The sequence below is a fragment of the Schistocerca serialis genome, chromosome 6 (genome assembly GCF_023864345.2).
Source record: "Schistocerca serialis cubense isolate TAMUIC-IGC-003099 chromosome 6, iqSchSeri2.2, whole genome shotgun sequence".
Taxonomy (NCBI): Eukaryota; Metazoa; Arthropoda; class Insecta; order Orthoptera; family Acrididae; genus Schistocerca; species Schistocerca serialis.
Genome location: NC_064643.1, coordinates 227,068,751 through 227,084,095, shown reverse-complemented (window position 1 = coordinate 227,084,095; position 15,345 = coordinate 227,068,751). Strand labels below are relative to the sequence as shown.

Here is a 15,345-nt window from a genome sequence, read left to right as displayed (position 1 = left end):
AAAAAAACCTATTTCTTCGTGTAGGATTGATGAAGTGCTGCTCAAATTTCGACGACTGTCTTACAATTTTTTTTTCCGATAAGACTGTTTCCTGGTATGTCATTTGATTTAAAAATGGCGATAGGTGGTCGGATAATGAATTGGACTTTTTTCACGAGGTCATCAGATTATCCGACCTTTGATTAAATCCTAAAATTTTTTCAGTTATTTTTTTGGTATACTTATTGTTTTATAAATATAAATTAAGTTTCTTGAATAATACCATTCATATCTGTGTAATCAGAACAATGTACAAAAGAAAAACGAAGAGGCAAAATGAAGGGAAGATAACGGAAGTTACGAAGTGCAAATCTTACACTTACGAATATTGAACTACATTGTCAATCCTGAGAACGTAGGTGAAGAAAAATGATATGGTAGAATTATAATATAAGCATAATTTGTCGAAATTTTCTTTTAACACATTTTCCAACTCGACTGATAGCGTTCTACCAGTATTGGAGAAAATAAAGTTTATAGTGGTGTAATGTTCTTGACATATTAGCAAGTTAAGGTATTCTTTGGTCTTACGTTCAATGTGTTTCGTTTTTTAAGTGATCAACACATGAAACAGCTGTTCGATTCTAGGTCGATGAATTAAATCATTGGCTTAGTTTATAATACTACGCGACATCTTTGTCAATTCACTTCGACGCTGCATGAGACAACATGACCAATATTTTTGTAACAACCGCATTTTTAATTTACAGTTTCACGATATGGAGCTTTAAAAATATTACATTAAGCAGACTGTTGTAACAGGATTTTGCCAAAATCTAGTCCATAGCAACAAATACTACGTCAGGAAAAATACCCAAACAAAACGTTCGCCAGCTGACCCAGCTTGACCCTACTCATTGACCAAGTACCCTCTGAGTGACCATCGGATAACCAGACTAACATTCGTGTTGACAAACTGCCATGCGCAGGATGCGCACGCAGTGTGTGCCCTCGCTAAACTATGGTGATGCAGATATTGGCGGCGTCGTGGACCACTAGCAAGCAGGTGAGCAGCGGGTCAGCTTTGGAAGGCGCGGAGCGGCTTCGTGGCGGTGTGGCTCTCAGAAGGCGCCCTTGGCCGTCTTGGCTGCCCGCACCGGCCTCAGAGGGCCCACGATCTCTTCCGCCAGCGAGTACATCTCGTCCAGAGTCTGAAACAAATCCTTCGTAAGCGAACAGACATATATATTCTTGCTGAGGAATGTTACTATGTGTGGTGCGACTGAGGTCCGCCTATGCTAAGGCTTGGCGAACGTACGAACTCTTCCCAAAGATCGTGTTGACTCAGCACGGTTGTAATCGACGATACGTGTGTACGTTCAAACGTCGACGGGAAGGACCACGTCTGCATATACATCTACATCTACGTGATTACTCTGTTATTCACAATAAAGTGACTGGCAGAGGGTTCAATGAACCACCTTCAAGCTGTCTCTGTGCCGTTCCACTCTCGAATGGCGCACGGAAAAAACGAGCCCTTAAAGTTTTCTGTGCGGGCCCTGATTTCTCTTATTTTATCGTTATGATCAATTCTTTACAGACGAATGGAAAAACTGGTAGAAGCCGACCTATGGGAAGATCAGTTTGGATTCCGTAGAAATGTTGGAACACGTGAGGCAATATTGACCCTACGACTTATTTTAGAAGCTAGGTTAAGAAAAGGCAAACCTACGTTTCTAGCATTTGCAGGCTTAGAGAAAGCTTTTGACAATGTTGACTGGAATACTCTCTTTCAAATTCTGAAGGTGGCAGGGGTAAAATACAGAGAGCGAAAGGCTATTTACAATTTGTACAGAAACCAGATGGCAGTTATAAGAGTCGAGGGGCATGAAGGGGAAACAGTGGTTGGGAAGGGAGTGAGACGGGGTTGTAGCCTCTCCCCGATGTTATTCAATCTGTATATTGAGCAAGCAGTAAAGGAAACAAAAGAAAAATTCGGTGTAGGTGTTAAAATCCATGGAGAAGAAATAAAAACTTTGAAGTTCGCCGATGACATTGTAATTCTGTCACAGACAGCAAAGGACTTGGAAGAGCAGTTGAACGGAATGGACAGTGTCTTGAAAGGAGGGTATAAGATGAACATCAACAAAAGCGAAACGAGGATAATGGACTGTAGTCGAATTAAGTCGGGTGATGCTGAGGGTATTAGATTAGGAAATGAGACACTTAAAGTAGTAAAGGAGTTTTGATATTTGGGGAGCAAAATAACTGATGATGGTCGAAGTACAAAGCATATGAAATATAGACTGGCAATGGCAAGGAAAGCGTTTCTGAAGAAGAGAAATTTGTTAACATCGAGTATAGATGCAAGTGTCAGGAAGTCATTTCTGAAAGTATTTGTACGGAGTGTAGCCATGTATGGAAGTGAAACATGGACGATAAATAGTTTGGACAAGAAGAGAATAGAAGCTTTCGAAATGTGGTGCTACAGAAGAATGCTGAAGATTAGGTGGGTAGATCATATAACTAATGAGGAAGTATTGAATAGGATTGGGGAGAAGAGAAGTTTGTGGCACAATTTGACTAGAAGAAGGGCTCGGTTGGTAGGACATGTTTTGAGGCATCAAGGGATCACCAATTTAGTATTGGAGGGAAGCGTGGGGGGTAAAAATCGTAGAGGGAGACCAAGAGATGAATACACTAAACAGATTCAGAAGGATGTAGGTTGCAGTAGATACTGAGAGATGAAGAAGCTTGCACAGGATAGAGTAGCATGGAGAGCTGCATCAAACCAGTCTCAGGACTGAAGACCACAACAACAACATGACCATTTCTCCATATGTAGGTGGGTGCCAACAGAATGTTTTCGAAATCGGAGGAGAAAATTGGTGATTGAAATTTTATGAGAAGATCCCGTTGCAACTAAAAACGCCTTTGTTTTAATGACTGCCACTTCAGTTCACGTATCATGTCCATGGCACTATCTCCCTATTTCGCGATAATGCAAAACAAGCTGCCCTTCGTTGTACTTGTTCGATGTGACCGTCAGTCCCACCTGATGCAGATCACACACCGCACAGCAATACTCCTGAATAGGGCGGACAAACGTGGTGTTAGCAGTCTCTTTAGTAGATGTGTTACACCTTCTAAGTGTTCTGCCAATGAATCGCAGTCTTTGGTTTGGTCTACCAACAACATTATCTATGTGATCGTTCCAATTTAGGTTATTTGTAATTGTAATGCCTAAGTATTTAGTTGAATTTACAGCCTTCAGATTTGTGTGACTCGTCGCGTAATCGAAATTTAGCGGTTTTCTTTTAGTACTCATGTGAAGAACTTCACACTTTTCTTTATTCAGGCTCAATGTGATTGTGGAATGGCTCGTTCATCATAATACTTAATGTAGATTAGAGATGATACAAGAAAACAGGTTAAACGTAACTATTGAGTATCTAGAGCCGTGACGGGTTGCGAACAGAATGGTAGCCTTTCAGCTGTTCAATGAATACTTCTAAAGGCGTCTGAGGAATCCGCAAAACAGGCTTAGAGAGTGCATCACAAGTAGTGTAAGTTTCAGTGAAAGTGAAAGTGAACGTGTGAGTCAAATCTGTGACGAAGCAATTAGCGACACACTGTCCCCGTCCGGACCTGAGCGGTACAGGCAAGGTGGTTTAGCATGTTCGGTCAGAGGAGTGGTTGCTCTCTACAATTAAAAAAGACATAACCTGAGTAAAGTATTCAACGATCAACTTGGAGATGTGTCATGTGACGTCAGCCAAGACCAACTGGCGAGAACAATGAAGTAGGAAAAAAGGTGAACTAGGTATAATTAGTGCTGTGAAGAATGGTAGCAGGTTCACATACATTTAAAAAAATAACATAATAAAAAACATGATCAGCGCTGCTGCATACTATACTGGGGGCCTGGTTCGATACCCGGCCAGGTGGGAGATTTTTCCGCTTGGGGACTGGGTGTTGTGTTGTTAACATCATCATTTCATCATCATCGACACACCCCTTACCGAGGTGGCATAAAATAAAAATACTTACACTATGCAGCTGAACATCCCAGATGGGGTCTTCTGGCAAATAATGCCGAAACAATCATTTCATTTCGGCGAAACACTGTGTGGAGTAGAGTCAATGCTTACATTGCCAGCTTTCCTTGTGCTCACGCACACAGACTGAGCATCTGCTACAGCATTTTTATATGAACAGTCACAAGCAGATGGCACCTAAATGCTTGTTTGTATGTTAATCGGTGATTAATAAGTATTTTTTCCTTTACGAAGTTGAACAATTAATCTGTTACAACTGTTTCGTCTGTTCGTAAAATATAAGGAGCATAGGGGTCTCTAGTATTCTGAATCGTAGTTAAAACAAAAATTTTGCATCACCCCAGTTCCCAGGATTCCTGAAGATAGACGTTGACTGTGGATATTGTATCACAGACCCAGTCCCTTTGACTGTTCAGGGTTTAGTGAAACCCGCCCAAAGATGTTAACAACCATGCATTAGCAGCATCTATTAGACGGAGGGGGTGCGACAGCCGATCACTTCCAGTCATTCCACCAGGAAGGAGGTACACGGCTCGTGTTGTCTGTATTTCAACCATGCCTAGACGGTCAATACCGCGTTTCGATCACGTCTGCAGTGTTACTTTGTGCCAAGAAGGGCTCTCAACAACGAAAGTGTCCAGGTGTCTTGGAGTGAACCAAAGCAATGTTGTTCGGACATGGAGGAGATACAGAGAGACAGCAACTGTTGATGACATGTCTCACTCAGGCCACCCAAGGGCTCCAAGGGTTACTACTGCAGTGGATGACCGCTGCTTACGGATTATGGTTCAGAGAAAACCTGACAGCAACGCAACCAGTTTGAATAACGCTTTTCGTGCAGCAACAGGACGTCATGTTACGACTCAAACTGTGCGCAATAGGCTGCATGATGCGCAACTTCACTCCCGACGTCGATGGCGAAGTCCATCGTTGCAACCACGACACCATGCAGCGCGGTACAGGAGGACCCAACAACATGCTGAATGGGCCGTTCAGGATTGGCCTCATGTTCTCTTCACCGATGAGTGTTGCATATACCTTCAACCACACAGTCGTCGGAGACGAGTTTGGAATCAATCAGGTCAGGCTGAACGCCTTAGACACACTGTGCAGCGATTGCAGCAAGGTGGAAGTTCCTTGCTGTTTTGAGGTGGCATTATGTGAGGTCGACGTACCCTGTTATGGACGACGTAACCCACTAACCACTCTAGGGATCTACGCAGATTCGCCATTGAGGAGTGGGACAATCTGGACCTACAGTGCCTTGATGAACTTGTGGACAGTATGCCACGACGAATACAGGCATGCATCAATGCAAGAGGACGTGCTACTGGATATTAGAAGTACCGGAGTGTACAGCGATCTGGACCACCAGCTCTGAAGGTCTCGCTATATGGTGGAACAACATGATATGTGTGGTATTCATGAGCTATAAAAAGGGCGGAAATGATGTTTGTGTTGATCGCTATTCCAATTTTCTGTACAGGCTCTGGAACTCTCGGAATCCTGATGATGAAAAACTTTTTTTGATGTATGTATATGCCAATTATTTACCAGTGGCAGTTGACGTAGTCGTGGAAGGTGCCAAGCCCTTCGGCTCATCTCTTTTCATTTATTTACGTTTAATAATGCAACTAGTTGGGTGTGATTGTATGAAGTGATTTCATTTCCTCTTCTTAACCTCCTGTAATCCATCCTGGTACTGAATATAACAATTTGCTTTATAGGTGAGCGTTTGTAGTGAGGAGTGCTGTAAATACCAGACAGGCGACTTGCACTGAGGCAAACCAAACAAACCGCAGGGGGCTGTGGACCTGCCTGCTTTTGCAGAACTACAGGAAGTTGTGGAACAGGTACAGCTGCATCGTCATGTTGGGGGTGAACGTCGCTTTGCCAAATGGTGAGTAGGCAAAGAGGTTATTGCGCAGTTTTCGGCATGGTTTGCGAGACAGCCAAGGTAAAGATTTTCGTTCCAGAGAGCTGAACTCTGTCAGCGGCTGGTAGCTGCCAGGAGCATGTTAAAAGAAATACTTGAGGAGATACACATCTCGTAGTTTTCCTAAATGAAGTCGACTTACTTAAGGTTTCGAAGTTGCGGTAGAGTCAGCTATTAGCTTGACGGGATGTTTCTGAACATTTCACAGGACCTGTATGCAAGAGTTGCCGGTGGGTGAATGAGCACAGAAGTGACGCCAAAGAGGGTGCAACACTTACAGTAAATTGTTTAGAGAAGAGGGAAGGAAATTCAATTCATTGCCTTTTTAACGTTTCGTCTTGTTTTTCTTGGTGGAATGCTTCGTCGAAGAAACAGTTACACCTTTGGCAGGCTGTTTGAGAGATCAGGGCACACATTTTATTGACAAGACCAAAGGTGTTTTTTGGGCACTTGAAAATATCACAAGCGGCAGGTGCTGAGCAGATGTCGGGTTGCAGAAGCCGCGGAGATTAGAAGTGAACACATCAGCGATCTGCAGGCGGTGCTTTCATCTTGGCGAAGTCGTCCGGGGTCCAACGTTCGCGGCCCCAGTTGCGCGACCATAGCACTGCACTTCTTCTACATAGAATATTATGGCAAGCAACGCTTACAGTTCTGGCGTGTTAGGACACGCGAGAGTTTGTAATTCAAATTCGTGATAGGTTTCTCTGATTTATATTCATCAGTCCACTCTCAGATCTTTGAGATTCTGAGGTTCTTGTTGCGAACATACAGTCACTGTGTTCATCATAGAGTCAGGTTACACTACACTCAGCAGAGTCAGATACGATATTATTTAACAATTCCACCTCACTGAGTGACTCTAGCAACTCATAGTTTCAGTTTTGCCCTTTTCATCGAAAAGTAAGTCACTGTAACATTGATATGCTCATAATTGTTTTCAGTGCTTTATGTTCCCAAATTTGTTTTGTAGTAAACCATAGAGTGCATTTGCAGCTTGAGTATATTATCACATTCAGTCCTTTTCAATGATAAATATGATGTCAGTTCGCCACCTTTAGATTCATTGCTAGAGCCTAAATAAATTGTTGCATTAATAAATTAGTTGCAAATATTAAATTCTTCACTGAGTCTCAAGGGTGTGCTTGGTACTTGAGTAACTCAGATTCAGTTAAATTCACTTCTACACACATAAGGTTTTGGATAAATTGGCGACCCTGCTAGGACTGAATTAAATTAGGATACTCTAGGATGCTGTCAGCTAGGAAAACTTCTTTTGTTATGACGATTGATTAACGAAGTATATTTAGCATCAAAGTAGTCTGTAGAGAATTTTTTGACATGAATGACTAATATATGCATTTTATTTTCAGTTTTCTGTCTACGTTTTATGGATTCTATTTCATGTCCGAGTGACTATCTGCGTTGAAATATCAGCGTCAAGAACTGGGATGGATTATGTTGATGTAAGTACATGGGATTTGTCCAACACTGTGACAGGTTGAGGTATTAGCTGTAACGAGATTTATATATCTCTCAATCCACCTAATTGTGTGTGATGGAGGGTACTTCTGGTACCACTACTTGTTCCCCTCTATCCTGTTCCCCTCGGAAATGGCTCTTCGGAAGAATGATTGTCAGTAAATCTCTGTATTGGCTCTAATTTCATGAATTTTCTCGAGGTGATCATTACGCGAGATGTATGTGGGAGGAAGTTATATGTTGTCAGACTCTTCCTGAAAAGTGCTGTTTTGAAATTTCAGTTGTAAACGTCTCTGTGACACACAATGCCTCTCTTGTAAAGGTTGCCAGTGGAGTGTGTTGATCATCTCAATAATGCTCGTGTGCCCACTGAAGGATCTTTTTTAGTGTTAACGGTAGGGTACAGCACATAATTTGAATGAGAACAAGGGGTAATAGGTGAATAAGGTAAGAAGAGGCGAGGAATCTGACCTTGTTAGAGATGTTTTGCGTACTCTATTCAATCTATTCCCACTGAACGTCTAGAGGGATACGTGGCAGCAACATGACGGAGCTCCAGCACACTTTGTTGTCGATGTGCAGAATCACCTCAAAATTGAATATACCAGTCGGTGGATTGGTAAGTGTTGACCATTTCCACGGCCAGCACGGTCGCCAGATTTGACAGCTCTCCACTATTTTCTGTGATTTGATATAAAGGGTATGGTGAATGGCACATCTGTAATATCAGTGGAAGACCTGATTGTCCTGAGAGCGATAAAAATACTTCAAAGACAGCCACACATTTTGGTTCATGTGCATGAGGCTCAGCACCGCCGTTGTAGACTCGGCGTTGAGGTAGGTGGTACGCAGTTCGAAGCCAGTTTGTATTGTAGCAGCTCAATGTGCGACTCATATTGCGTTTGTTGATGCAATGTGGAATGTACACCCATCTCAGTCTTCGACGCTCTCCAGCGCCGATGATGTCCATTTTCAGAAATGTGATCCTTCTTGAAAACCGATCAGTGGGCCTTCCTGCACAACGAACTAAGCTTTGTCAGTGATTTTTGGGGCATCCTGTATGCCAAGTAAATTCGTAAGAGATCAAAAAGTTCCAGTTTGAGAGTTTCTACAGCATATATGGTATAGCGCGGCTCCGATGCAGGTGCATAAGACAGACATTTAGGTAAGGGCTTAGTGTGACATTTGTGACTTCCTGATGTGTGTGCGGTAAATGCAGAAACGTGAACTATGGAGAAGTTATTATCAAATGCGTCCAAACAGGACCAATGTGCTATCAAGCGCACTGGGTGTAACCGGCTGCAAATAGTAGTGGTACATGTCGGCAAGGATCACGTCCGCCGCTTGGGTTCTGACGCCGTCCTCGGTTCCTTTCAATGGATTGCTGATTGGATGAAGAAACTAGCATCGCACATGGGGCGCAGGCTAAGCTCACTATTTGTAACATTATACAGAAGGTCACCTGGTCTGTAGGAGAGCTGAATGTCTAAATCAGAGGTTTACGTGATTCAGTGACAGTATCGTGTACGAACTTTTCGACCTCTGCTATCTGGTGAGAGAAATGTAGGCTCTGCCTTAACGGGTCAGGCATACGCAACAAACAGGAAGTCACTCTAAGGGTAGTGGAGTACGCGTGGCATGATAATGGAGGTTTTTTATGTTAGAGAAACCTGCCTTGGGATCAGAGACGAACCTCCTGCCAAAGTAGAAGATATAATAGCCACAGTTTTCTCAGAGAACGCTCATCCTCACAGATTGGGTATAAAAAGGTTAATATAATATTAGTAAAGTATAGGAGCATCCAAGGAACGATCCCACAGTTAGCATTGTTTATTAAAGATTACAATACCCACAATGTATTAGGAACAGAAAGTTGGTTGAACCCAGAAGTGAATAGCAATGAAATTCTAAGTTAATTTTGGAATATTTATCGTAAGGATAGATTAGTCGCCAATGGTGGCAACGTTTTTATTGCAGTAAAAAATTAGATAATATGTAGCAAGCTTATCGCGGATTACGAATGTAAATTAATGTGGGTGAAGTTAAGGTCTCTCAAAAATGGTAATAGGATACTTTTATACACCGCATGGGTCAGGAGATGCAGTGGTAGAGCGCTTCAGAGAAAAATTGCAGAATGTCGTCAATAACTTTCCTGATCATGACATTGTAACAGGGGGTTACTCCATCTTGCCAGGGAGAGTTATGCTATCAAATCTGGAGCTATAGACAGATATTTGTGTGACATTATTGTGTTTATTTTGTCCGAAAATTACTTCCTGTAGATAATTAAAGAACCAACTCTGAAACTAGCGTCTTAGATCTACTTGCAACAAGCAGACCTGAACTTTCGAATCATTTAACATAGATGAAGGTATCAGTGATCACGAGGCTATGATGGTAGCTATGACCACGAGCATTAGAAGGAATATTTAGAAAGGTAGTAAAATATTTTTAAGTAGGAAGGGTGACAGGATACAAATTTCAGAGTATCTGAGCACTTAACATCAAAGTTTCAGTGCTGAGGACAAATATGTGGATAAAAAATGGAAAACACCTCATACGTGCCTTAGACAAGTATTTTAGAGCAAGGCCTTGAGGGGTGGAAAAGACCCGCCACGGTTTAAGAGCCTTTTTAGAAAACTACTATATAAACAAAGAGATCTTCAACTCACACTCAAGAACCAACACACTGATGTGTGTACATATTAAGGTACGACGTATAAAAATATCTGAGCTTATACCCAGTAAACGCTGTATACATAAAATGAAAATTTCATTATAATGTTGTAAAAGGGCAGGACCCCTCCAGTCTTCTTCGAGTTGAGAAAAGATTAATAACGGTCGACTACGCACCATGTATGCTAATGAACGCATTCACCATTGAAGCTGGCGGCTAGGAAGACAATACAACAATAACATACTATTATTGATTGTTAAAACATGTAAATAATGATTTTCTTCTTTTATTTTATAGTTCGTTCTCAGGATACGAATGTTTTAGGACGCTGATGTTTTGGGTTTGTTGTCGACTAGGTGTCTAGTTCGCGAAGTATGGTCGTCTAATTGGTAACAGTGAATCACTTTCTCTGAGGTAAGCTGAGTACATCTTAGTGTATTCAGTAGCTGACTTCCAGTTACTGTCGTTTTAGATATCTTGGTTTCTTCAAGTTTTGCTAAAAGTAATACCCTACGTGATATTATTATAATTACAATGTTCGAATTCAGTCATCCCAGCGACTACGTCCTACTGCCCTACATACAAAGACTTGGTTGTATGAATTCAGTGTTAACTTTCACCATATATTTATCAGAATCGGAGAATCCCAAAGTAATAGTCGATACACATAGCTCGTTTCTGTAGCTTTATTCAGGTATGTGGTACGTCTACATCTAATGCTATGGCGTTCTTCGCTTGATGAAAGCATTTTTTGTATATGTGACTGGAAAGGACCTTGGTGATTATCTTGCACTGTATCAGGAGAAAGCTGACAGTTCTATAGTTTCTTATTTCTTGGCTGTCTCAATTCTCGTGAAGTAAAGTAGTCCCAGGATTGTTTCAGCTGTGGTGAACTATATTTCTCCGCAGACATATTGAAAATAATTTTTCAAGATCATTTTATATCATTTGTAAGTAGGCTGTTTAGGTTTTCTTATTGGTAACGCCACGTAGCGCTCTGTACGAAAAATCACTGGCTGTGCTGTGTGCAGTCTGCAGCTAGTTTGCATTGTTGTCTCCCATTGTAGTGTTGGGCAGATGGATGTGAACAGCGCGTAGCGTTGAGCAGTTGGAGGCGAGCCGCCGGCAGTGGCGGATGTAGGGAAGTGAGATGGTGGATTTTTGAGAATGGATAATCTGGAGGTGTGTCCATGAGAAACAGTACGTTTGTAAGAATGGATGTCATGAACTACTATATACATTATGACTATTAAGGTAAATACATTGTTTGTTCTCTATTAAAATCTTTCATTTGCTAACTATGCCTATCAGTAGTTTGTGCCTTCCGTAGTTTGAATCTTTTATTTGGCTGGCAGTAGTGGCGCTCGCTGTATTGCAGTAGTTCGAGGAACGAAGATTTTTGTGAGGTAAGTGATTTGTGAAACGTATAGGTTAATTTAGTCAGGGCGATTCTCTTGTAGGGATTACTGAAAGTCAGATTGCGTTACGCTAAAAAAATATTGTGCGTCAGTTTAAGCACAGTCTTGTATAATTTTTCTAAGGGGACGTTTCACATTTTTCTGCATTCTCTTTAGGGATATATATTATTCTTTGTAATACGAAATTTCACTGGCTAAAGAGCAGACTGAAGACAGTGGTAAAAAGGTAATAAAGTGGAAAAAGCAGTCTTTCGAAAGAATTCAGTGACTTTACCATAACTTTTGTGTATATCCACAGGTTCTTACCATCGAAATGCAGACACAAGTGTAGTCTAATAACCTCTCTTTTTCTTGATATTTAACTGTCGGCTCGTTTTGTAGTATAAATAGGGTTACCAACTTCTAAAATACGCTAATAAGGGACCCAAATGACAATTTCGAATTTTTATCCAAATCATTTGTCATTTTATTAAGGTGAGGACATGTACAATGTAGTGACCAGAAAATATGTGCTAATGTGTTTAGTGTATTAATTTGCACATATTTTTAAATAAACACATGGACTCGATTAGGAGTTGAATTAGACATTATCGCTAATGCCTAGTGCCAAACGTTGGTGATCGTTGTCTAGTGTCTGCGTGTAATTGCCGTTAGTTCGGAGCTGCAGTCAGTATTACGGGCTCGTTTAAATGAAGCATTGTTCATTGTTGTCGCAACTTTTCGACCTACAAAGCATTATTTCTGTGATACATACACTAGTATTGGAACAAGGCCAGTCCCATTCCATTGCCGGTACCATTCCAAAGTACCGTTATCCATTATGGCGGCCATGACGTCAGAGTCACCCCCCCACCTACATATACGCGCTAGGCATGAAATGTTTTCGTAACAACGCCACCATTCCAAAGCACCGTTATTCGACAACAACAAGGTCGCACCCAGTGTATCCACCACGTGGTGCGTGTCTAGTCCCTATTGCCGTGGCGCGGTGCGAGAGAGAGAGAGATAGCGTCATCTCTCTATGTCACAACCCCGCGCCTACATACACGCGCTAGGCGTGACCTATATAAATCAGTGCACGGCCCACCTCACTCTCACACAGCTCGTATACTTCGTCCGTCCGTCCGCGACTCACTCTGACGATGGCCGGACGATACGCAGCCGAAATATGAGTGAAAGTAATTTTATTTGCATGGTTATGTGCCCGAAATTTAATGGACTGTGTTGACTTTTGTCTATTGGGGATTCTTATTGGCACACGTTACTACCCAACAAATTAAATTATATGTTATTACCTTGACAAGGGCACCTGTAAGAAAAGAGAGGTACAAGTGAACGCTATCGGCACTACGCTGAAGTGATTACCAAATTTGCAAAAGTGAAATGTAGGAAGATAGAGGAAAGGAAAAGGATGGGTGGGAAATCGTAGCGGCTAACCACACAGGGCACTGTGGTATTGTAAGGTAGCAGTATTTAGCACCTTACTGTAATATAATAATTGTTGCAAAGACGAGTTAGATACCGGTTATAATGTTATTTATCAGGCAGTCAGCCTATTGAAACTAATATAGGGAGTATCAGACGGCATAAGATGCGTACTAACTTCAAGAAATTCGCATGTTGCGTGAAGTTGGGGTTCAGGTGATATTTTCACGGAGTTTGGCTGGAGCGGACGAGCGGCACTGCTCAAAGGCAGGGCAGAGGGGTGCGGAAGTTTACAACCGACCATTACGAGTCGGCATGCGAAAGCGTCCCACTGGGGGAGACGCGCCGCCAGAGCAGGTAGGCACCCATTGCGCGGACAACACAGGCAGGGCTTCGAGGGACGGCGCCTCGCTGGCGCTGGACGTCACGCCGACGCCACTATGTCGAGATGAGGTGGCGCCTAAGGGAGTCTCCCCACGAATTTAACGTTTTCTTCGGCTTTCTAAGAAACGCGGTTAAGCTGGTGCAATGACCTATTCCCGCGCGAGGGCGAACAGAGAGACACGATTGGTGGGTTCAATTTTGAACGGAGTTTCAGTTTGTTCCAGAACATTCTAGGCGCAGTAAAGAGCAGAATGATTTAATTGGCTGTAAGAAGCCAGGAAATAATAGTGGGAGCAAACTGTGCTGGTCTAGAGCCACGGGATTGGCCAGCTCGAAAAATAGCGTGGGGTGTTGATTTTTTGCAGAAGGAAGTTTTTGGAGCTGTTATCGAGAGAAGCGTCTTAGCTCCTGTAGCGAGCGGACGTCGTGCTTTCGGCTCTGCTGTAGGAGAGTAAATTATTTTCAGCGTGCTGTGCAGAACTTTGAATAAGTCTGCCAGCTGCAACTGAAACTAGTATTCAGTTAGGGGTACTGCCATGTTTTACTGTTAGTGACAGGCTGATTCCGCTAATTACGGTTGGGAATACTGTCTCACAGGAGCAGAGCAATTTCCTTGAGCCACACTTTATTAAAGACGTTACTGGATTCCGCCTTTGGGCTGGTGAGTCCCCTCTTAACGAGTGCGAGACGATTGGAAAGAAAGCAGACTTAGCTTTTGAATAGGAGTTTACGAACAGGAGGCCGGTTCGCGAAAATAAATTCATTTTGTTGCAGTTGAGGCTCCTCGACGACGCAGACGCCATCGGCAGCTTGTTGTCCTGTCCCGACGCTGCATTTGGTAACGTGATGCTCAGCTTCGGCATTTAATCCGATATTACGCACGCATGTGATTACCAGAGCTCAGTTTTCCAGCCACGCTCTTACTGAAAATTTGGGAATTGAAGTAGGTTTGTCTGACGTATTTTATGCCGTCTGACAAGGTGAGAGAGTAGAAAATAACGAGTACAGATGCGTTATCCGACCTTAAGAGTTAGTTCTGGAATTTAAGGGCCATTGCCATTACTAGCACCATTTTATCAATTATAAAGGTATGTCTTTGTTAACTTTGATGTTAGGAAGATTATTGTTAAATAAATGTGTTCAACGCTATCCTTGTATGTTTAGTAGTGATCAGTTCCCTGAACACTATTTAATTATTAAATATTAATCAAAATTAGTAAAGGGGCAGTTTTAATCAACAGGTTGGGTCTCATAACAGGCCTTCAGCCAGATCCAACGACCCGATCCAGTAGGCAAAGTGAACAAGTAAAAGCATTCTTGTTAAACCCCCGACATTTGGCTGACCTGCCTAGGGTCCCTAATCAGCATTTTATTGAAAGAAACCCCTTCTACGTGGCTGACCCTGCCTAGGATGTGTAGACAGCTGTAATTTTCTGATCAGTAATCACGGCGGCAGTTATTTGTGCGCGGTAAATTCTTTATATTTGTGTTTGTGTATTTATGCTGCGTATTTGTTTCATTGTTTGTATGTATTGTTGGCGCGTCGTTAATTTGTTGTTGTTGGGATTACTGTGTAAGTAGGCTGGTTAGGTTTTTTTATTGGTAACGCCACGTAGCGCTCTGTATGAAAATCACTGGCTGTGCTGTGTGCAGTCTGTGGCTGGTGTGCATTGTTGTTTGGTATTGTAGTGTTGGGCAGCTGGTTGTTAACAGCGCGTAGCGTTGCGCAGTTGGAGGTGAACCGCCAGCAGTGGTGGATGTGGGGAGAGAAATGGCGGAGTTTTGAGAGCGGATGATCTGGACGTGTGTCCATCAGAGACAGTAAATTTGTAACACTGGATGTCATGAACTGCTATACATATTATGACTTTTGAACACTGCTAAGGTTAATACATTGTTTGTTATCTATCAAAATCTTTCATTTGCTAACTATGCCTATCAGTAGTTAGTGCCTTCAGTAGTTTGAATTATTTAGTTAGCAGTAGT

At 42.3% G+C, this 15,345-nt stretch overlaps 1 protein-coding gene across 1 annotated transcript in view; it reads right to left on the bottom strand.

Annotated features, from left to right (window-relative positions):
- Positions 1 to 505: 505 nt before the first annotated feature.
- The window catches only part of LOC126484774 (probable serine/threonine-protein kinase irlF), a 165,474-nt gene continuing 150,634 nt past the window's right edge, over positions 506 to 15,345 (bottom strand). The window contains exon 6 of the mRNA XM_050108370.1: positions 506 to 1,190. Coding sequence (XP_049964327.1) covers positions 1,101 to 1,190 — 90 coding nt within the window. The 3' untranslated portion in view covers positions 506 to 1,100. The remainder of the gene's footprint in view (positions 1,191 to 15,345) is intronic.